The sequence below is a fragment of the Heterocephalus glaber genome, unplaced genomic scaffold (genome assembly GCF_053883595.1).
Source record: "Heterocephalus glaber isolate CG9 unplaced genomic scaffold, H.glaber_assembly_v1.0 deba00000331, whole genome shotgun sequence".
Taxonomy (NCBI): domain Eukaryota; kingdom Metazoa; phylum Chordata; class Mammalia; order Rodentia; family Bathyergidae; genus Heterocephalus; species Heterocephalus glaber.
The window spans coordinates 57,912,563-57,935,796 of NW_028258142.1; the positions used below are offsets into that span (position 1 = coordinate 57,912,563).

General features: G+C 52.4%; 1 protein-coding gene across 22 annotated transcripts in view; it reads right to left on the reverse strand.

Moving 5' to 3' along the window:
- The window catches only part of Greb1l (GREB1 like retinoic acid receptor coactivator), a 233,555-nt gene that overhangs the window by 3,208 nt on the left and 207,113 nt on the right, over nucleotides 1-23,234 (reverse strand). For 16 of the 22 annotated variants that reach the window (XM_021265171.2, XM_021265175.2, XM_021265177.2 and 13 more), the window contains 15 exons: nucleotides 21,924-22,057; nucleotides 19,023-19,362; nucleotides 15,446-15,561; nucleotides 14,845-15,089; nucleotides 13,199-13,644; nucleotides 13,014-13,116; nucleotides 12,086-12,241; nucleotides 11,819-11,955; nucleotides 10,125-10,286; nucleotides 9,811-10,018; nucleotides 7,392-7,557; nucleotides 6,362-6,589; nucleotides 5,307-5,448; nucleotides 2,599-2,799; nucleotides 559-697 (listed from right to left, as the gene is read on the reverse strand). In XM_021265171.2, coding sequence (XP_021120830.1) covers nucleotides 559-697; nucleotides 2,599-2,799; nucleotides 5,307-5,448; nucleotides 6,362-6,589; nucleotides 7,392-7,557; nucleotides 9,811-10,018; nucleotides 10,125-10,286; nucleotides 11,819-11,955; nucleotides 12,086-12,241; nucleotides 13,014-13,116; nucleotides 13,199-13,644; nucleotides 14,845-15,089; nucleotides 15,446-15,561; nucleotides 19,023-19,362; nucleotides 21,924-22,057 — 2,923 coding nt within the window. The other 6 variants (XM_087189769.1, XM_013075220.3, XM_087189772.1 and 3 more) reach the window with 5 other exon arrangements.

Genomic DNA, 23,234 nt, shown 5'->3' on the forward strand with positions numbered 1-23,234 from the left:
CTCTTTGTATGGTGTTTATCTGTTGAAATAACTTTAGTTCCTGTTCTAGAACTGTAACTAGGTTTATGTCTGGGGATACAATTACACAAATTTATTGCAGTTGATTTCTGGCCCAGGCAGTCCATTGCATTCACGTTACTGTGGCATGTGTCCGCTGGTTACATAAACTAGAGAATGTGAGCAACATTCTAGGGCTGGGGATTTAGTTCAGTGTTTCTGCTGCCTGCCTTGCAAGCACAAGGTCCCGAGTTCAATCCCTGGTACCAAAATCCCAACTTAACATTCTAAAATGAGTAGGGGCAGAAACCCCTTTACTATGGTCTCAAATCTGGATGTTTACCTGCATTGGACATAACAAAAGCTTATTTATTTAATTTCTACAAGTCACAGCCCCCCTTCTAATTATGGAGGTCAGTGGCCTTGGTTTAAAATTAGGGTACCTGGATTATTGGTCAAACTCAGTATTAAAGGACTTTATCTGTGATGTGTTTCAACTCTGAAATGTTTTTCTGGTAGAAAGCAGTAATGTTGACAATCAAGATACTAAATTTGGTTTACCTTTTAGAAACTTAAATTTCTTAAGAAGATCAGCACCTACAAAAGAGTCACAAAGGTACAAGAGAAGTCCACTAAAAAACACCCCGTCACAGTTGACGTTGCTGGAGTGTGGTCTGGAGCTGACGTAGCAAATGGCCACCTGCGAACAGCAAGCAGAGACAGCGAGGTCAGACGGGCAGAGCCCTGCTTCCCTGTCGGGGTAAGGGCAGGGCCGCACCTTTCTCCATGAGAAGCTTTGGATCTCTTTTTACTTTGCCAAAGGGCCATTTATTTTTCATAGGAAAGAACTGGTATGACAGATTCATACTAAAAAACAACAGGACCGGAGATTTAGCTCAGTGGGGCCGCGCCTGCCTCGAAAGCACAATGTGTCCTGAGTTTGATCCCCAGTACCACACAAAAAAAAAACCACCCTTCCTTTAGGAAGACATACTTATGAAAGATTAAGTGTTTAGATTACCTTAATGGTGAGAATAAAATACTTTTAATCAGCTTTTCATCTAGCTATATTTAAGTTTTCAGTTGGCTAGAAGCTTTAAACAGCTTGGATTTAAACTTTTAGCTCTGTATGGCTTCTTTTTTTTTGGTACCGGGGATCAAGCTCCAGACCTTGCGCTTTCGAGGCAGATGGCAGAACCACTAAGCCAAATCTCCAACTGTGTGGCTTCTGTATATGGAAGATGAGTGACAGAAACCCCAGGGCAGTGAATAAATAGTGGGAGTTAGTAGGGTGGGGTGGTGAGAGGTGCCGGTCAGCTGGCTTGGGGTCATTAGTAGCTGTGATCCCTGAGCGTGTCCTTCATTTTACGGTGCCTGTGTTGCTCACCTGTGGAGGCCACAGTAGTCCCTGTTTCCGGGGTCTGGGTGGGAATTAAATGATTCCTGTAAACCCCTTAGTGAGCAGTAAGTGTTAGCAGCTGTTAACAGGAGCAAGACTATGTTGTGTAATACTGCGAGCCTGGTACTCTATGGTAGTAGAATTGGGAGCCCTGGGTTACCGTCTGATGTGCACAGACAATATCAAGAGTATTATTACATCAGATGGTTTTTACCTCTGAAAATCTGTAGGTAATGGCCCAACTCACAGCATACTTATTGATACATCATAAAAATGGGAATGCAAAATGTTGACACTTGAATCTTAAAATTGGACTTGATAAGTTAGAGTGTGTATAGACTTGTGTGTCTGTCAGTACACACAAAGTGAAAATCCTGGGAGATGAGGTGCACTGAAATGTTTTGTTCCTGTTACAGGTGATTTTACTTCTTTATACCATTTATTAGTTTATGTTGTTTTGTTTCTGAGATAGGGTCTCCACCAGTTATGTAGCCTAGGCTGCCCTCGAACTTGGTGATCCTCCAGCCTCAGTCTCCCGAGTGCTGGGATTATAGTATCCCACCACGCCTGGGTCCATTTTTAACTTTTAAAGATTCAAGCCTGGTGTGGTAGCACACACCTGTAATACCTGCACCTAAGAGGCTGAGACAGGAGGATCCCCAGGAGTTTCAGGCCAGCCTGAACTACATAGTGAGACACTGTCTCAACAACAAAAAGAGATCAATTATAAGGAGGACATATTACATTAATGAAGATAATGTAGATAAAGCTCTAAAAAATAATCCCAAGGAAGCTTAATGGCAGAAGTCTGGAAGTACAAGTGGCAGTTAACAAAATAAAAACTTAAAAGCGGTGAAGAACTCAGGAGTCCAGAGGTGGGAGGCAGAGGAGTGACAGATGGGAAGGGTGTGATGGCCTGCTTTGCTCCAGTGGGCTATGCGGAGACACTGCCACCTCCGACAGGACAGCCCCACGGATGCCAGGACAGGTGGCCCTGAATAGGTGCCACCACCCAGGTCATGAGGGCAGGTGTCCCGGGCTAAGTGGTATGTGGTCACTGCTCATTTGGCACAGGTAAGAGAGGGACGGGTGGGAGAGCCGCTGTCACCTTTCCTTCTGTCACTGTTTACACTTGCAAACCAAGCTGATGTGGAAAGAAATGGGTGACTGTGGGTAAGCACAGTGCCAGCCACCACCTTTACCTCCTGTCCGATGTTAAGGTAGCAGTCGATGGCCAGCACAGGGCTCTTGAAGTTGTGGATGGCTTTGGGGAAGAGTTTGTACGCGGCATGCTGCAGGAACTTCTCCAGGAGGAACTGCGCCGGGGCTGCCAGCAGCATGTGCTCGCTGTCAGGAGCACAGACGTACTGAAGGGGCAGGGTGGGCGCTGAGCTCTCGGACACCTGCAGCAAGAGTGGGATGGAGCATGGGGAAGCTGTGCCTTGCCGGTCTGCAGAGGCACTGGATTGTTCCCCACAGGCCCCAGCGCTGTGTTCCAGGACCCAGGGGTGCCTGAACTTGCAGGCAGTACTGGCCCTCTACTGACTGTTTTCTCATGTGCAGTTCATACCTTAGGTACAGTAAGAGACAGAACAATGTAGCAGTACCCTGTGATAACAGTAAATGTGAATGTGGTCTCTCTAGAGTCGAGACTGAATATTTTCAGGCTGTGGCTGACCTTGGATAATTGGATAATTAGAATCGCAAGTAAGGGGCACTTTATTGCATTGGTAACAAACAGCACAGTGATAAACTGTGTTCCAGTGTATGTCACTCACTTTTTGGTCCTACATTTCCCACTTTTGGGAATAACCAATACAATAGTATTTAACATAAGTTACATGTAAAATGGGCAAGAGAAAGTGGGGAGTAGGCTTTTTTGAAAGTAAGGTCCAACAGGAAGTCTTTGACAGTGTGACCTGGCGTATATGGGTTGATTCCTGTCTCATACCAAGCCCATCCCAAGAGGCGGAGGTTCCCAAGCTTCCCTGGGTAGTTCTTGGTGCTGTGAGTGACCAGATGTCGGGAGATCTCTAGAGTGGCCCACGGGATTCTCTCTTTACAGGGCTTGGACTGTATTATTATCTTTAAAAATCTAGGGCCGAGGATTTAGCTCAGTGGTTCTGGCGCCTGTCTTGAAAGCGCAAGGTCCTGAGTTCAATTCCCGATACCAAAAAAAAAAATCTGGAGAGGACCAGGCAAACATTTTGAGTTACATGTTTCCTCAGGCGTTACATAAGGAACATCGCTGTGAAGTATGCCATCTCAAAGCTGAAGCTCTGATGGAGTGGTTACGGCTGAAATCTACAGAAAGGTTCACCGAATGGTCAGAATTTGTGCTGTAGTTCCAGGTGAGTCCTCCGAAACTCAACCACACAGTTGACATTAAGACTCACTTGGGCTTCGAGTGGTGGCTTATGCCTGTAACCCCAACTACTGAGGAGGCTGAGGCAGGAAGATCACAAGTTTGAGGTCAGCCTGGGCAACTTAGAGATATCCTAATCTTAATTTTGTAGATAAAATTTGGACCAGGGATTTAGCTCAGTGATGCTGTGCCTGGCTCCCAAGCGCAAAGTCTTAAGTTCGATCCCCGGTACCACACACACACAAAAGTAAATGTAAAAGGGCTGAGGGTGCAGCTCAGTGGCAGAGCAGTTGTGTGGCACTCACAAGGCTTGGGTTCAACTCCCAGTACCCCTCCCCCCAACACACACAACCCCAAATCTCCCTTGGTTTAGTAGGAATTCCATAATGCCAGTATCTGGTAACAAAGGTACAGTACTCATGAGACATTATTGGACTTTCCCACCAGCTGAGGCTGCCGATGGGCCTCTGAGGCCTGAAGATTGAGAGCTTCTTTGCTACTCTGAAGGCCACAACCAGCAGTGGCTCTGCAGCAGTCACCACACCACGAAAGTGAATATATCAAATTATACTGTAAACGCTATGATACTGTTTCGATTACCAAGAGAAAAAAGTCAAAGCCTGTGAATGTTCAAAAAAAAATTGGCCTCAAGACTAAGTTTTACCATAAATAACACGGTGCTGAAAAAATACAAATGAATGAAAAAGACTGTCAAGGTGGATGAAAAGCTAAACACCCAGTGAAAATAACCATGAAGACTTCACAGGGAGTAGTACCTGCCTGTGCTGGATAGAGAAGTGGAGTCAGGAGCAAAAGTGCTTCCCTGCTTTCCAATGTGATTAAACAGAAATGAAGAGAAGGCAGGAAATGGCAAGTTCCTCTGCCCACAGTGTGTGCTAGGGAGAAACAGGTATTAACTGTTCCTCCGATGGAAAAGAGGAAGAAGGTACAAAAGAGAGGGTAACTAGAGATGGCTAAGGAGAGCACTTCAATAGGAAAAATTCATAGGCCAGTGGGTCTAGCTCTCGAGAGGGCCCAGGTGACACATCCCAAACTGAATGAGTTGCCTTCTTCTGTGCAGGACTTGGTGAGGAAAAGAACCCCTCTGCACTCCAGCTGTGGGTGTTACTACCAAAGGTGCTGTCACCAAGTGGGCGTGACTCATGAGAGGTGCACTGTGCAGGACACAGGCCTGGGTGTCCGGCCGCCCTGAAAATGATGGCGCATGAGTGCATTCTTCCTGGTTTGGGCCAGTTTCACACACGTCATTCCTTGCAATTACTGCAGGCAGGAAAACTACCATTACTGTGATGCTTCTCACCACTACCAAACAGCCTTGCATAACTGCAGTTATCACGAGAACTATTAAATTGTAAAAAATGTTAAAGTGGCCCAGTTAAAAAAATCAGTACTGGGGCCGGGATTTAGCTCAGTGGTTCCGCCGCCTGCTTCGCAAGCACAAGGACCTGAGTTCGATCCCCGGCACCAAAAAAAAAAAAAAAAATCAGTACCTATTTTGAACAGAATCAAGCATGCAAGACTTACCATGATCTTTGGTTTAATGATAAAGTCCCTTTGCCCGCCAACCTGAACATGTTTCTTCATGAGACTGAAGTTGTTAAAGCGGCAGATGAGCAGGCCACTACTGTTTGTTCTCAGGTTAAAGTCAACATCTTCACAGAAATACCTAAATCACAACCACAGTGATGGGTTTCTTTGAAAGCTGTCACAGCCCGACAACTGTGTACAGAGACTGTGTGGCAGCTGTTAGGAGAGACCCGCAAATAATGGACCCTGCCCTGCTGGAGCTGGCTCTTTGCACCGAATTGTCAGACAGCCCTGATTACAGTGGTGTAGCCATTAACGGAAGCAGAAAGTGATTTCTGTCTCACGTGTTTCACAGGGTTTTCGGTATCCTGTGCAGAAACGGGACTGTGTGCTGTGGCAGGTGTGCCCCTGTGCTCGTTTGAAGATCTGGCTACACACAGGAGAAAGCATTGGCCACGTTCAATACATTGAGAGTAGAAGCAGCAGCTGCCAGGTTAGAGGGGGGCAGAAGAGGGACTTTACGGCCCCTGGCATTACTGCTTTGCCCTGTTCACATTTTCCAGGAAAAAGGATAGGGTTTCTTCAGGAGGCTCGGCCAAGCCAGCCTACTCATTCCCACCTGCCTCTGCCTGACAGAATCGAGATCTCTGGGCCTTACATTTGGCAAAGTGATTTGCTGGAGTTCTGAAGGTGAATGAGGGCTTAGCCTTGTTTATGAGTCCACACAGAGATTTTTATCTATTCAACCATTTTTGTGTCTCTTAGTTTTGCTGAATAATGAGGTGGCTAACATGTGTTGTAAGGATTTCACACCATAACATCTATTATAAGGACCTACCTAGGTCAGTAGTGGCGAACCTGTGGTATTCGTGCCATACCCAGCTGTTTATTATCACTGAAAGCTCTGAAAGGTTCGCCATCACTGGCCTAGGTAGTCTGAGGGGCCTTAGGCCCCAAGACATGCAGAGGGATTGAAAACACTGCTGAGGCTGGAGCTGGGCACAGAGCATCAGTCCCTGCCTGGCGCGCCTCCTTCTGTGAGTCTGGCCTACCTGTTGAAGTCATACTGCACGTTCTGAGTCAGGTCAATGTTGAGGAGAATAAAATCGTGCACGTGGCACCTAGAGAACGGGGCCCGGAGGCTCTGAGACGTCAACTTGCTGCTCCATTTCTGTATGCCCAGGATCGCATAGTGGATGATTTTTGGTGTGGATTCAATATGCTGCAAGACACTCTTCAAGGACACATTCTTACTGGAAACTCCCGCTTCCACAGACTGGCTGTAAAAGGTAAAGTTAAGAGAAGATCATTGATGAAGGGCCAGCATCACATACTCATAATGCTGGAACAGCTACAGTGAGCTGATGGATTTCGCATTACCCCAGAGTAAGGGGGGGTTCAGCTCAGTGCCCCTGTGGCCCCACACTAGTGACTTCAACAGCTACCTTTGTGTGGGGCTTCTCACCTGAAGCCGGAAGTCCAGCCATTGTTACCAAAGAGCCAGAGGTTAGGAGCACTAAAGGACACTTTCCAGTTCCGGTCATAATAAAGGCCTATGTGAAAATGTCACTGGCTTCAAACCCACGGCAGAAACACAATGCCTGGCTGGAAGGGCCCCGGGGGTCACCTGGTACAGTGCTTTTGGGCGGGGAGGACACTGCTGAATATTAGGGCTCTTTATTGTGTGGGGCTTTTCAGTGTTTAGCATTTCCTGGTCTTCATGGACCCCTGCCCACCCTGGCCCTGTGACCTCCTGCAGCACCCTCTAGGGTTTAACAGGTAATGGACTCAGCAAGAGGTGAAGCGACAACTGTGAACCCACATGGTTAAGAGGCAGAGCTGGAGCTAGAGCCAGGTTTTCTGATTCAGATGCAGCAGTCTTTATAGAGAAATCCTGGTGCTGCAACAGATTGTCTAAGTAACACTGTGAGGCAGAAATGGTCCCTGTGCGTCTAGGTGGAAAGGCCTGAGGCACCACACAGTGTGCTGGCAGGGGGGTGCACAGCCCATGGCCCCCAAAAGCCGTCTCCCTGATGTCCGTGTGGGGCCTGCTTTCCTGGCACTGCTTGGAAGTATCACTACCTGCTCTGCTCCTGAACGCTGTGAATGTTCCACAGGACACAGGAGTCGTCCATCACCACGATGAAAGGCCAGACACACTGGCGCTTGACTCCCACCTCCTCCAGGCGGTTCCTCTCCAGCTCTAGGTTGTGATACGACAGCTCCTTAATGAGGAACCTGGCAGCACCTGGAAGGCAGCATGACCACGGCTACACATCCTCCCTCGGCCTGGCCAGAGTCGCTGCCAGTTCCTCCTCAGGCAGGTGGCCATGCAGGGGTTGCCAACCGATGCTCAGTGTGAGGCACCAGGAGGCCAGCCTGTTAAGAGTCTCTGCGTCTGGTGAAGGCCTATGAACTGCACTCAGGTAGTGCAAGAAGCCAGTTTTGCTGATGGGATAAGGCTGTTGCTGAGTAGTTCAAGCATGACAGGAAGCTCTCAGGCTTGAAAACAGCCACCCATGGGCCCTACACTAGGGTGCAGCCAGGGCTGCAGTGAGGGGAAGGCCGTTTCCACTGATGTAACTCCGCTCGAGGCACCCTCACAACATGGGCAGCAGCATCTCTGAAGAAAGTTCTGTCACCCTTCCTTAGATCTGCTTTTTGCCAGAGAGAGGGAAGGGGTAGTGAGAATAGACTGGAAACAGGCTGCTGAGCTTCAGTCCTGACTTTCTAGCCATGTGACCTGCACAGGGCAGCTACACTGAGCCTTGCATCCCTACCTCTAAGAAGGTGGTGACAGTGTCTCAGAGTTGCACCTGAAGGGTAAAGATTGGCGAGTGTTATCAGTGATTAAGATGCTGATCACTGGGAAATGGCCACATCTGATGAGTGGCCACCCTAAAATGAGATGAAATATAGACGATAATGAAACAGGCTAAAATATTCTATTCAGTGTATGGAGGAGCCTGACAACGTGATTAGATCAAAGGTAATGCTGAGATTTAGTGTCCCAAGAGCAAGTGTTTGGTAGCTTGTCTTCCCAACATAAAGGGCACATAGGAAACCCAGCTACCATCACTGGTCAAGGGCGAAAGACAGATTCCTCCAAGGCCAGGGACAAGACAGGGATGTCCACTTGTACCATTTCTGTTGAAACAGTACTGGCCAGAACAGTTATGGAAGACAAAGTCATCTTAATTGCAAAGGAAGATGTAAAATGATCTCTGTTCCCAGACAACATGTCTTATATGGAAAAAATAGAAATTCCACAGAAACCTTGTTAGAAATAAATGAATTCAACAGTGTTGCAGAAAAAACCACTAAAAACTAGTTGCACTTTTATAAGCCAAAAAAGAACAGCCTACCAAAACAGTTTTAACTCCAGCAGGGCATGGTAGCACACATCTGTAATCTCAGCACCCTGAACTGAGACAGGAGGCTCACAAGTTCAGGCCCAGCCCGGATGACTTTGTAAAGGCAGACAGCCTGGAAATCAGCCTCTCGAAATGGTCAGATGATTTTTGATGAGGGTGCCAAGGCCATTCAGTGGGGAAAGGTCTGTCTGTCCAACAGATGGTGTTGGACAAACTGCCCAAGTCCGAAAGAATGAACTGCGCTCACACTATATACAAGAATTAATGAAGCAGGGATCAAGGACCTGAACTTAAAAGCTAGAACTTTAAGCCAGGGATTTAGCTCAGTGGTTCCTGCACCTGCCTTGCAAGCGCAAGGTCCCAAGTTCAATCCCTGGTACCAAAAAAAAGAGAGAAAAGCTAAAACTTAAGACCTTTGGAAGAAAACACAGGGTTTGTGACATTGAGTTTGGCAGTGAAAGAAAAAATGGACAAGCTGGAATTCAGCAAAGAACTTTTGTATATCAAAGGACAGAATGGAGAGGCAGTCCATGAAATGAGTGAATATATAAATTATGCGTATTTACAAGGAATATATCCATTGAGGAGTTAATATCCAGAATCCAGTATATAAAGAACCTCTGTAATCTAATAACAAATTACACAATTGAAAAAATGGGCAAAGGACTAGAGACGCATTTTGCTACAGATACACAGTGGCCCGCAAGCACATGAAAAGATACCCACGTTACATAAGTCACAGTGAAGCCCCACTTTAGGCGCCCACACGAGAGGGGTAAAACCTGAGAACTACCACGCAGGGAGTGCCCGCCCAACATGGGCTCTGGGAAAGCTGCGTCCTGCATCTCCGGAGAGGGGGGTCAGAGCTCTGACTCGCTGCTCTTAACCCCCAGGAACCAGGAAAAGGCTCCTCCAGGCGCGTTCACAGGGTCACCTCAATAATGCTGCCCCAGCCTGCCAGAGCGTCCCCATTGGCCATCTGTGTATTCACAGTTCTAGCCAGCTGCAGCGATACTCAGAAGAGCCCAGGACCCCTCCTGGGTGCAGCAGACCGGTGCCTCAGACCTGTGCAGAGGCTGGGACCTCTGGAGGCTTCCCGCCCACCCCCCGGCCCGGGAGCCCCTTACCCACGCCTGCGTTATTGAACATGCCGGGGAGCACCAGCATGATGTGGTTAGGCCAGTACTTGCGGTACAGCGGCATCTCATATTCTTTGACCACCAGCAGGTGGAGGTGGCTGATGCCCTCCATGGTGTGGAAAAGGTTTAGGAGTCCGTGCTCGTGGCGACCACTGGAAGGAGTGAAAATAGGGCTCTTGACTGCATTCAAATTCTGCTGAAAAGGAAGCAAAACGATAGAGCACAGGGGGAGTAAAACCCTGAGAGGCGAGCAGCTAGCGAGCCTGACGTCCTGTGCCGCAGGCCCCGCCCGACCCACCCACCTTGTCTGAAACCAGGGGCAGCCGCATGCTCTCCAGATGCTTGCCCTGCTTGCTGAAGACGAAGTGACTCTCCTTGGACTTGGGGATGATGAAGTAGAGCTGGACCTCTTCTCCCAGCATAGAGGAGGAGAACGTGAAGGCATAGAGGGTGGAGTCTGACATCTGCATGTGAGAAGGGGAGGGGAGGGGAGGATGAGCTCAGCTGTCCACTCCCAGGCCATTGGGTCAGTTGTCCTTCAGCAGCTGCCACTGACAGGAGCCCAGGGCTGGGCCCTGGGGCCACAAGCGCTAGCTCAGGCCTGGGTGAGGTCCCGCACCCTGTGGGCATCAGTGCAGGTTCACGAGGCCCCTGGTCCTGGCCAGCTTCTGAGCTAAATCCTTCTGGGGCCATCTTTGCTGGCCATATCAGAGCTGGAACGTTTCGTGAAGTCATCTGGCCCACAGCTTGTCTCCTCTGAAGCTAAGTACAAATCTAAGCTATTTTTAAAATTGCTGGACAGTTCCATCTCTGAATAATGACAATAGGTCTTTACTTTCTTTTCAAGGCAGACAGTACAGTTTGTGGCTTAATGAAAGGATAATAGCAATTTTATCAGCTTCCCCAGTAGTTTGAACCCAGATATTGGATTTCATAGAGAAGCAATAGTATCATTCTTCCTTACATTTTAGTTTTGCTTCATAAATACGGGATTTTTCTGTAATCACATAGAAACTATAAAGGGTTTTTAGTCCAGAAATTTTCTAAAAACCTCTTGATTTGTAGACCAGGATTGGAATCTTGTATGTTCTGTAAATCACTATGAGCTGATTTCAGAGTAGCCCACCAAGAAAATAAACGTGATACAAAAGATAATAAATGTGATACAAAAGATGCTTCGTGTTCTAGTTTTCAGTGTGTCCTTCCAGTGCCTGCCTGTGCCTGTGTGGTCGTGCTGAGGTGGAAGGAGGCCTTTGCACCAAGCTGCATCCTTGGCCCTTTTTATTTTTTTTAATTTTTTAATCTATTTATTTTTGGTACTGGGGATTGAACTCGGGTCCTTGAGCTTGTACAGCAGGCGGCGAAACCACTGAGCTAAATCCCCGGCCCATCGGCCCTTTTTATTTTGAGACAGGGTCTCACTGAGTTGCCCAGGCCGGGTTGGAACCTGCGGTCCTCCTGCCTCTGCCTCCCGAGGTGTTGGGATTACAGGCGTGCGCCACCCCCAACCCCCAGCTTCATTTATATTTCGGGAGGCAGGGTGGGGACGGGTGAGGACCTGGCCCTGAGGGGCAGAAGCAGGTTCGGGGGTCTGCTCAGCAAGGCCTCGAAGAAGCAAGAGTTGTTTCCAGGTGCTCAGGGCCAAGACGACAATCGAGATGAATCTGAGGAGGTGACACGGAACCTAACCGGGACAGCTCTGGGCTCTGCTGTCGCCTCGCTTTTCTTTAATGCTGGTGGATACAGTACGGGCTGGTCTCCCGTGTGCCTATGCCCTGGCTCTTGCAGCAAATGTCCGCGCCCCTGTCGCCCAGCGGAGTGAGCTGGACCAGGCCGTGCACTCCTGCGGCCGGCCGGGGGCCCGAGGCGCCGGGACACCAGGTTTCCTCAGTCCCAGAGCGCGTCTAGGCTCCGCGCGCAGCCACTCCACGGACGGGGCGCCCTTGGGCCCAGCAGCCTGCCCGTGTTCCGCCCGCCCCCAGGCCGGGAGGTGCACCTGGGAGGCGGCGAACTCCATGTACTGGTGGCACTGCTCGCAGTGGTGGAAGGTGTTGTAGGCCGCGTACTGGGTCAGCATCATGGACACCGTCTCCCGCCTCCGGGGCTCCTCGGGCTTGCGCTCCTTTCGGGCTTCTGTGGCGGCCGGAAACCCGTTCGTCCGGGGCGCGCAGAGAAGCCCCCACCCCGGGGGCTGTGCCAGGGGCGCGGCCGCTCAGGCCCAGGAGGCGGGTGTGGAAGGCCGAGCAGCCCCTCACGCGCTCACCCTGCTTCACGCCCGCCAGCTTCTCCGAGTACACCGGGCTCATCGGGCTGTACTTGGGGTCGTGCACGCTGACGTCGAAGGGCACCTTGCTGAAGCTCTCCAGGTCGGGCCAGGGCTCCCCTTCGGCCTGGCTCGAGGTGCCGCTCTCGCCGTGGTCTGGCCAGGAAGGAAGCGGGACGGCGGGGTGAGCCCTACCCCGGGGCGGGGCGGGGGGGCCCAGCTGTGCCCGGACGCTGAGGCAGGCGCGCCCAACCCGGTTGGTTCAGACTCCCGCCCAGAGGCCTGCGGGGCCTAATTTCGAAACGAAACCAGCGGCAGCCCACGTCCTGTAGCTTCGCCACTGCTGCTTTCCACACACTCTCAGCCACGGAAATTGTAAGAAACCGATTTCCAAGAGGTTCTAAGACCTGCCGTGCAGCAGGAGCCTGGGCCCGGCCTGTCGGGCCCGGCCTGTCAGCCCCGCGCTCAGGTCGGAACCTCGCTGCCCTGCCGGGCCGCTGCTCCCCACCTGCGGCACCCACCACCTCCAGGTGCCCGAGGTGTAAGTGCTAGGAACGCGTTCCCAGGGCCAAGGTAGAGGCAAGTGGGCGTGGGTGGCTAGCAGGTGCTGATACTCAAACGCGGATGATCCAAAAGTAGCTTAAAGGCTGGGGATGGAGCGCTCGGCACCGCTCCTGCCTCGCAAGCGCACAGCCCCGAGTTCGAGGCCCGGTACCAGAAAAAAAAAGTAGCTTAAGCCTAAAGGGATCATGGAAAAAATACACCTTGAAGAAAGAAAAGCCCAGGCCGGGCCTTGGGCACATGCTTGTAATCCTAGCACTATGGGAAGCAGAGGCAGGAAATTCCTAAATTGGAGCCCAGCCTGGGCTCACAGCGAGACCCTCTCAAAAACTAAGCCCCGAGCTTGCGTCTCCCGCCCCACACTCACAAGCGTTGATCTCCTCCTCGTCGAACACGTCCACCTCCAGGAGCCGGATGAGCATGCGGAAAAGGATCCTGAGGAACTGCAGGTAGGAGCCCGTCTTCCCCACCTGGCGGAGGTGCGGGTGGAGAGGGGCGCTCACACCCGGGGCCCCGGAGCCCCGCCCCCACCCGCGGCGGCCCCGCCCCTACCTGCGGCGGCCCGGCAAGCAGCAGGCGGCGCGGGTGGCCGGCGCATGCGCCCGAGGCGGCAGCGGCATCTGGCCTGTGGCAGTGGTCAGCGTGGTGCTGTCGCGCCACGGTCCAGCGCCGGTAGTAGCGCGACAGCTCCTCCCCGCTCGCGTCCCCGCGCGGCCGTGGCCGCAGCGCGCTCACCCAGGCCACGTCCGCGTGCGGCAGCAGCGAGGCCGACAGGGGCGACGCGCCCAGCAGGCGGTAGGCGGCGCGCGACAGGATTACCACGGGCGGTAGCGCGGGTGGCGGCGGCGCGGGGCCCAGCGAGTCGCACTCCTGCCGGGGGGCGTCGCCAGGCTGCAGGCCCGCGCTGGGGGCCGGGCTCTGCGGGCCGGGGCTCGGGGGCCGCCGCTGGGCGCGCTCGGCCGTGCTGGAGGAGCTCACCCCGTTCTCCATGACGGAACCTGAAGGAGGACAAGGCTCACCACCCCGGGCCTGCTGCTGCTGCTGGCGTGGCCCGGCTCCCGGCTGCCCTGACCGCCCGCGCCCCTCCGGCTCCTGCACCCTCCTCGCTCCCCAGCCTGCATCCAGCGACGCCCCAGCCTCGGGGACATGGGCCCCACAGCCGAGGCCCCTGCGATGGCACGCGCTGCCCGGGTCCGGGCGCCCCTGGCGTAGGGTAAGCATTTCCAGACCAGGGCGGAGGTCTGGGTGTCCAGGGCACAAGGGCGAGGTGCCCTTCCCGAGCATCTCGCAGTCCCCGTGGGCCAGCGTGCTGCGGACCTCTGCCTGCCTGGAACCCCAAGGAGAGAAGCCCCGGGCCTCCCTTTCTGAGTCAAGCCGGGCCCTGCTCCCACTGCCCTGGGCGCCACCTGCTCTGAACTCAGCGGAGCCGCCAATATCAGAGCCAGGCGGCGCCCTGCCAAAGAGAAGGGACAGAATGTGGCAGGAGGACCCTCGAGACACGGGCGGCCACCTCCGCAGCCCTCCTGTGCTGCCACCCTGCCCTGGCCTGCACTCCACTTTGTGCCTCAGAGGGAAGAGCCCAGGGCTGGGGCGAGGGGCGAGAGACAAACGGAGGGAGAGGGCCTCTTCTGCGCCCGCCCCAGCAGGAGGACACGTCAGCCACGTGAGGCCACGCAGCCCAGTCAGTGCGTGGGGGGCTCACCTCTGGGTTAACAGTTGCACTTTGTATCTCTGGACTTGCATACATTCTATTCTTTCTTCCTTCCCCCTTTCCTTTCCTCCAGTACTGGGGGTCAAACCCAGGGATACGCTCAGCTACATCACCCAGCCCTTTTATTTTGCAACAGTGTCTAAGTTGCTAAATTGCTCGGGCTGAGCTTGAACTTGCATTCTCCTGCCTCAGCCTCCTAGAGTGCTGGGATTACAGGTGTGCACCACCATGCCCAGCTCTGCCGCTGGGTATTTAGGAAAGTCATTCACTCATTCATGCGAACATTTTGTGTCAAGGACTAAGCCACTCACAGCTTCAGGCCCTTGTGCACGTGAGATGCAGAGTCACCAAGATGCGACGCTGCAGGCTGGGGCTGTCACCATTTCCCAAGCGCCCCGTCTCCCTGCTGCGGTCTCCAGGGCCATACCGAGGGTCCCGGGACTCAGTGTCCCCTCCCCCCTCCAGGAAAGGTGGGCAGAGCACCGACCCGAGGTCCCCGTGAAGGCGCTGCTATTGCTCTGCGGCCGCTCCAGCTCCATGAGCAGCTCCTCGGGGTCGTTGTCGCCGGTGAGCGGCCTCTCGGGCTCCTTCCCGCTGAGGTCGAGGGCGACCGTGGGGCCCCGCAAGACCTCCTTGGAGACGTAGCAGCAGGCCAGGCCCACCTCCTGCTCCAGGGCCGTGCGGGTCAGGTAGCTCGAGTCGATTAAGCGGAGGTCACAGTACTTAAGAGACCTGGGGGAAGGCACGGGTTCAGCCTGCGGGTCCGTGGCAGTGAAGGCCATGGGCCTCAGGCCAGCTGAGCTCTCAAGAAGACAACAGCATGGGCTCGAAGGGACATTTCGTAGCGTTCAACTAAAGCTGCCACTGTTGCAGACTTAAAAAAGTCCTGCTTTTCCTTTCAACCCCTCTGGTGCCTGCTCCTCCGATCGGCTCTTCCCGAATGTGGCTCCCTCCAGTCCCCACAGAGTGGCTGATGGCAGAGGGCTCTGCCTTCCACACCCCTGCACTAACCACCCCCAGTGCCCGCCAGACTCGCGCAGCAAGCCGGCACCGCCAAGCCTGCCTGTCATAGGCGGCCCACACTGTACCTGGGGAAGGTCTCCCCCAGAGGGTCCTTGCCGGTCAGGATCACGATACAGGGCAGCCCGTCTAGGTCCTGGTACGTCCGCGGCGTCCACTCCTCCGGTTCGTTTCCTCGCCAAGTCTGTAGGAGAAACTCACACGATGCCGTGAAAACTCCAACTCCTGAGCTGCTGCCTTTCTCAGGGTTCTGCATCTCTACTTTGCTCGCGTGTTCTGACTGCTGCCTTACACACCTGGGAAAATGGGGCCTTTGGGTCTTACTCTCAAAACAGGAGACCCTGGGACACCTCAGACACCATCCACACAGGCCAGGAAGAGACATTGAGAAAGACCTACACTGAGGTGCAGACCCTCCCAGCTTCCCGCCTTGGCTCCCGCCTAAGCCTTCATCAGAGATGGACCCCAGGAAGACAGTTTCAAAGCGCCATCAAAACAGATATTTGCCTCGCAAGCGCAAGGTCCCAAGTTCAATCCCTGGTACCCAAAATCAAAAAACCAGACATTTTCACCAAGAAAATAATGAAATCAGCCGCCTCTGATGGTTATTTTTTCTCTTTTTCACATTACTGACTTCAAAAATAACTAACTGCCAATTATTGGCTTTGCGTCTCCAAGGAGTCTCTTGCAATAGGCTGAAAATATAGGCTGGCTTGGTTGGATCAAGGAAATAAAAACCACCCTTATTGGGAGAGTAATGCATTTTGTTCAGGGTTTTGCAAAATCTACCATGTGTTGGTTCCTCACATCCATGAACACACATGTGCACGGACATGCGCTGTCTCTAGTAAGCAGACCTCAGCCCAGGCCTCATGCATAGTGAGCAAGTGCTCCCCTCCCAGCTGCTCCCCTCGCTGGAACGTCAGTCTTGAAAACATGAAGAGGAAAAAAACAACTGAAAGCTGTTCAGAAGTAAAGAGATCTTATAAAGTTTTCTCTGTATTTTTTTTTTTTTTTTTTGTACTAGGGATCGAACTTGGGACCTTGTACTTTCGTGGCAGGCACCGGAACCACTGAGCTAAATCCCTGACCCATTTCTCTGTATTTTAGAACAGAGAAAAATTGTCTTACAAGTATGTATCTCACCGTGCTTCACATCAGCTTTCCAGCAGGAGTTGCTATAGGAACAGACTGATAATGCTTTAGGAAGGAGGACTAAGAAGAAAGGTGCTTGGGAATGTGTAGGGTTGTTTGCAAATAGAGTGTTCGCTGTGCTAAGCACAAAATGTGATAAAAAGAAACCTTCCGGCCAAGAAACTACGTAAAGATCTGTTGATGTCTATAAAAGACCAAATGAAGGAGAATCAGGCTTTATAAAGCAGGCAGGCCTTTCCCTCGTCCACACCTCTCCCTGCATGGCTCCCACCAAGGTAATGAGGCTGGGCACAGCCATGGGACAAGGGGGGGTCACTTTTTACTAAGCAGGAGATTTATTTTGAAAAGACTGAAACACGTCTCACTTTGGCTCCTGGCCAGTCCAAGGTTGCCAAGCCCACCAGCAGTCGGGTCTTCCGTGGATCCCCACACCCACAGGACCATTTCACTGCAGGGGCATGGACACCACAGAGCCCTGCCCGTGCCCTGGGTTCCGGCATCAGATGGGGCGTGAGATTAGGGAAATCTTAGGAAAGCTTCCCCGGCCTCCTGGAGGAGCTGATTTGTTCGTGTTGAAACCTGTACCCTCCCAAAGCGCTTGTCATCACTTGTAAGTGGACTGCGACACACAGCAGGAGATGGGAAGATGGAAATGAGATCACTAGACAGAAGCGGGCTGGGTTTTGGCCAGGGTTAGAGCTCGGCCCTGGTGCCCTCACTGCCCTGAGCAGGGCAGAGGAGGGAGCTGGCCGGAGTCCCTCTGAGAGCCTCTCCAGGTGTGGCCTTGGATTCCCACTCCCACGCGTGGAGCAGGAAAAGGAGCTGGACTGACCCAGGTCCTGGAGGAAATGGGTCTTCCACGGCAGCTCACAGCTTCTCGTCCAAACTGAGAAGTCAGCCCTTGAGGCTCTCTGGGCAGGGCCTGCTCTCAGATCAGTGCTCCTCAACCCCGGCCTCCAGGACCAGTTGCTCTTAAAAGCCCTGCAGGGACGGAAGGGCTAGGCCCTGGGTATGGCGCTGGGCGACTGCACTGTTTTAGGCACTGGGGCTTTAGGACAAATGGCCCAGCCTGGAAGGAGCCGCACCCACCCGGCCAGGCTGTGAGGGCTGAGGATCGGCCTCTCCAAGCTCCTCATTAGCATTGGCCCTCCTGTGACAAGGGCTTTGGGAGTTCCTTCATCCTAGAACCCCCCCTGCAGTTTAAAATTATGAACATATCCCTGTATCTGAAATAGAATTATTACAATTACTACTAAATATAGGTGTTTCTATTTTGGGCAATTTTATTTATTCCAGTTTCTTATTAAACTAACATGTTTTCCATGTTATTATGTTAACTATACAGTAAGCTTTAATTTACAAAAATGATTTATGGACACTAAATAAAAATAATCAGAATTGAGCTCTTAGAAAGCGTACAGTCCAACTCTCTCACTTTGCAAATGGGAAACTCCTGCAAATCTCCAAAGACTAGCATGCTTCCTTTTTTTTTTTTTTTTTTTTGGTACCCGGGGATCGAACTTGGGTCCTTGTGCTCGCACAGCAGGAGGTGAAACCACTGAGCTAAATCCCCAGCCCTTGCTTCCTTTTCATAAAGTTTATGCCTAACTAAATTTTTATTTTTGTGAGGCTGGGGATGGAAGCTAGGGCCTTGTAATTCAAGGCAAGCGCTCTGCCACCGAGCCCCAGAGCCAGTCCCCGCGCTAGATTTTTCTTAATGCCTGCAGGTTAGGATTTAGAGTGCAGGGTGCAGTTTTTACGTCGGTCTAACTCACGTGGTTCCATACCTCCATGGATGGGGGTATTTGACCAAGTGATTTTCATGGCTAGGACACACCGGATTATACAAGCCCCCAGAAAAATCGCAGCCAGGCCTAGGGTAGAGGTCCGGTTAGGCCATTCATGCCCGAAGGCAAGGGGTGGGGACACAGTCCATGGTCGGGCAGAGGGGTCAGCAAGGGCTCGGTCATGCACTAAGTCCCTCTGTAGGACGCCTGGTTACGTCTCAGTCCAGCCAAAGCCTGGGGCTGAGGGTCAAAGGAAGTTCCTACAAAACAAGGGATTGCTGAGGAATCCACACAGGAGAGAGCTAGAAGTAGATCTAGGTGTGTATGGAGATCATGAGTGCAGAGGGCCAAGCAGACAGAAGAGAATTAGTGAGTAATCAGTATCCCACAGAGGGTCGAGATCCGAGATGGAGGAGGCTAGATGCATTTCGAACAAGGTAAACCGAGTCATCTCATTTTTTTGAACCTGCAGTTGGGGCGCCGGGAGACCACCTGCATGCATGCGCTAGCACAGGCTCGACTGGAGCTTGAGAAACTAGTTCCGGGTAAGACAGCAAAGATGTCCCTTAGCTGAGCACGGGCATGGGGCTCAAATTCACCCATGTGCAAAAGTCTACTCAACGCAGGCCCTCGAGCCACCTAGGGAGGCTTCCTAGAAAGCAGGAACGAAGAGATTTTAGAGGGGACAGTCCGCCCTGCTAACCTTTAATCGCGCAACGAAGTGCGTGGCGACACTGAGCTCCGAGGCCGGGTTCCCCAGGATGATCTCGAAGCGATACTGCAGGCCCAGCTTGTCGCGCACCTCCTGCAGCCGCTCCTTGGCCAGCATGGCCAGCTGCAGCGAGGGCACCCTGATCATGAGCATGTGCCCACGGCCACTGGCGCCCTTCCCGGGGCAGCCGAGGAGGTCATCCACGATGCTCAGTGTCTCGGGCGTGCTGTGGTCCCGGAGCGACGCCTCGGTGGTGAGTGCCATCAGCGCCTGGGAGTACTGCCGGATGAGCAGGTAGCAGCGCACCACCATGCTGTGCAGCCGGGGGTACCTGCAGAGCACGGGGAGGGCTGGGTCGGGACGAAAGGCCCACAGATGGCAAGAACTGTTTCTTCCCCTAAAGTGTGCCTCGGAGCCGGAGAAAATGGGAGCTGCTGGGGGAAGAGTGCACCTGGCGGTGTGGCTCTTATCACCCAGCCCCACAAATGGGAGCTTGGAGCAAACCTAGACCCCCGGAAGAGAGGGTCACTTTGTTCACACCGGCAGTTTAAAAAATCACAGAGCAAGTAGAAAATAAATCTCCCTCTCCCTCGCTGTACTGGGGACTAAACCCAGGGCCTTCACACTGAGCTACGGCTCCAGTCCTTTTTAATTTTGAGACAGGGTCTCACCAAGTCACTAAGTTGCCCAGGCTGGGCTGGAACTTGCAGCCCCCCTGCCTCAGCCTCCCAGAGTACTGGGATTGTAGGTGTGCACCACCTTGCCTGACTTAAACCTCTCAGTTAGGTGCTTGTGATTCCTCAGAAAGCCAGGCCTAATGACAAGACGGGTGAAAATGGCAGGCCTGTGGCATGCAGAGGTGCTAGTGAGGAAGCCGGTGCTGGCGCAGCAGGGCCAGGCTGGGCTGGCTACGGCTACCCCAGAGCCTGGCCACACTGTGCCCTTCCTCTCTCCGGCTGCCAGTGGGGAGCACACTTACCTGCCCAGTGGGCCCAGGGGGATTTCACCTTTGCTCCACTCCCTGCTTCCACTTAAAATGCAAGTGTGTCACACAGAAAGGCCCAGTGGCACAGACCAGTTAGGGCCCAGTGGGTGCTGCAGGGGACAGGGACACACGTGCCAGTGTCCCAACCACTCGGCCTCATGGGAGCAAGAGCTAAGGGGCCGAGATTCAGCTGCAGCCCAGGCCTACACCTGGCCAGAGGCAGAGATGGGTCTGAGTGCACCCGGGTCTCTGAGGTGTCTCCAGTCACAGCTGAGTGTCAGTAGTGTGGGGAAAAGCGAAGAAAGCCTCAGCCCAGTACTGGAGCACAGTGCTGCAGCAAGCAGGCAGAGGTGGTCCATGTCGAAGGCTCGGGGTTTTTGTTTTTGGCTCGGCCATGTAAAAACTCAAAGAATAAACAGTAACTTGATCTACAGGCATTTAGAGTTCATACTTTGAAAGAGTGTTAAATTTAAAAGTGAGTAGTTTCCTCAATCTGTTTTGTTTGCATGAAACTACAGTTGTAGTTGCGTATAAGAATTATAGGGGCTGGGGATTTAGCTCAGTGGTTCCGCCCCCTGCCTTGCAAGCGCAAGGTCCCGAGTTCAATCCCCAGGATCAAAAAAAAGAATTACAAAAGTTGTAAACAGAAGCTGATGGGACCATCCTATGGAACATAATTTCTAGCCAGGTGTGGTGACACACACCTGTAGATCCCCGCACTTGGGAGGCTGAAGCACTAGGACTGCTGCAAGTTTGAGGCCACTATGAACTACACAGCAAGACCCCGTCTCAAAAAAACTAATAGTCAGGGATATAGCTCAGTGTCATCGTGCCTGCCTTGCAAGCACAAGGTCCTGAGTTCAATCCCCAATACTGAAAAAAAAAAAATCAACTAATCAATCAGTGAAATAAAATAAAAGTCCTGAAACTCTGATATTACTGGAAAGAAAGATGTGTTTCAGGCTGGCAGATGGAGTTGGTAGGTGGAAAACTTTTGAAAGGAAGAATCAGGGATGAGTTTGGGAATTTAAAATCACGTGTTCTAAAAGAAGATTAATGGCAGTGTCAGTTAAGACTTCTCAAATCTTAAATATCTGCAAAAATATCAAATCTTACTCTACACCTGCTCACTCCTGGCAGCATTCTAACCTGGATAGGGTGGACCCACTGTCCTCATTTTAATTTTTTTCTCTTTTTCTATTAGCCAAATCATAGAGCAGATTGTTCAGGAGATGGCCTGTGATCAATCGGGCCAGTTTTAGGAAAAAGCACTGGGGAAAATGACAAATCAGGCTGTGTGGGCCACTCCACCCCCACTGATGATAAACAGCATGTTGGGGTGGAACCTCTGGGGGTTAGGTAAACAGCTCTGCTACTCCGGGTCCATGATTCAAGGTCAGAGAAGAAAAGACTGGGAATTTGATCCAGAACCAAGGACAAAAACAAGACAGAATTCTTATCTTCAGTCCCTAACTGAGGTCAGGGCTGGGGCAGGGCCGCAGAGTGGATCACTCAGACGCCTCCCCTCACGCTGTCCTCTGAGGATGCGGCCGTTGGTCTGCAGAGGAGGGAAAAGGAAAAGCAGCGGCCCAGGTGCAGGCTCGGGGTGGCCTTTAATGAGCCGAGCCCTCTCGGACCTGTCCATCTCTGGCCGTAGCAAGCTTGGTTTGGACACAGCTCGGCCCAGAAGTGGCGCCCTGTGCTCCGGTGGGCCACTGCTGTCCTCTGTCTGTCTCCGTGACCACAGCAACCCACAGGACAGGTCATCCCAGGAAAGTCTATTTTTGTCTGGCCTTCGCATCAGCTGCATGGGTTCCATCAGGCTCCCCGAGGCATGTCCACAAAAGGCATCTGACTATTTTAGATCCGCAAGTGCAGCTGAAGAGCTGGGCTGAAGTCCCGCTTACCTCTCTAAGAGCGTGTTCACCATCTTCTCAAAGGTCTCGTCGCACCGCAGGAGTGGGCTGGTGACACCCCACTGCAGGGACTTGCTGTACTCATTCAGGCCGAAGTACAGCTTCTCCTCGCAGCCCACGTCCTCCTGTGTGACACAAAGCAAAACCCCATGAGGTCAGGGGATGGGCTGTGCGGGGACCCCAGAAGAGGTCATCTCCTGGGAAACAAATGTGTTCCCTTACGCAACCTGAAGACAACTCTGCAGTCATTGCTAGGGCTGAAAATCCTTTTCCCTTCCAGTGAACTTAATCTGTGGTAGTGGAAGGCTCTGAAAATACGTAACTATTTTAGGATGTCACTCGAAGATGCCCTCTGAAGGTCCCCAGAGGTGTGACAGCTGCCTGTCCATTAAGTAGCCCCAGAGCACTACATCAACTTTTTACTTCATGGAATTTTTTTCGGTACCAGGAATCAAACTCAGGGCCTTGCACTTGCCAGGCAGGTGCTGTGCTGCTGAGCTACCTCCCCGGCCCATGGATTTTTTATTTATAGTTTTCTTGCTTCTTCCCTGCAGTAGTTTTTTGTAGTAATTTTTGTCAGGTTGCCTGTGTTCTCGAGTGGCTTTTTGTTATTAATGTATTCATGTATTTCTCTTTCAATTGCTCTAACTTATAACTAAGCTTTGAAAAAAAATTTGGGGGGGGGGTACCAGGGATCGAACTCAGGACCTTGTGCTTTCGGGGCAGGCACAGTGCCACTGAGCTAAATCCCTGGCCCAAAGCTAAAGAAAAATGACTGGGCCAGGGATGAAGTCAGTTTTCCCACAGATGCAGGCTGGAAGTTTCTGCACACTGATGAGAAGTGGGCTACAAATTTGGTTCTGAGCTTTTCAGTAACATACAGGATCCATAGCTAGAAATAAGGCATTGTGGAATTGGCAGCTTTTAGTTTTCCGATGTCCCCCCAAACCAATGAAGTCCACTTGTGGGAGTGGGGCCTCGAGTGAGAGTAAACGGCCCCCTGGAGGACCAGAGGGGCCCTTCCAGATTCCGGAGGTGCGGGGCACAGGCTGAGCTGCATCAGTTTCTAAGGCCCTCAAGGCCATGCCGGTCTCCTGGGCTCAGCTCTGTGCCCCATGGCTGGGTCATGTGAGTCACTGCAGGAGCAAAATCCCTCATTGCTGCTTCCCTCCACGTGGGGACTGGAGCAGAGCCACTGGGAGAAGCCGTGTCTCGTGTGTCCTCCCCGCTTGTCTTGGGCCCCGTTTCCGGGGAACATAGGGGATCCTCCTGCATGCCTGCTCCTCTTCCTGACGCAACATT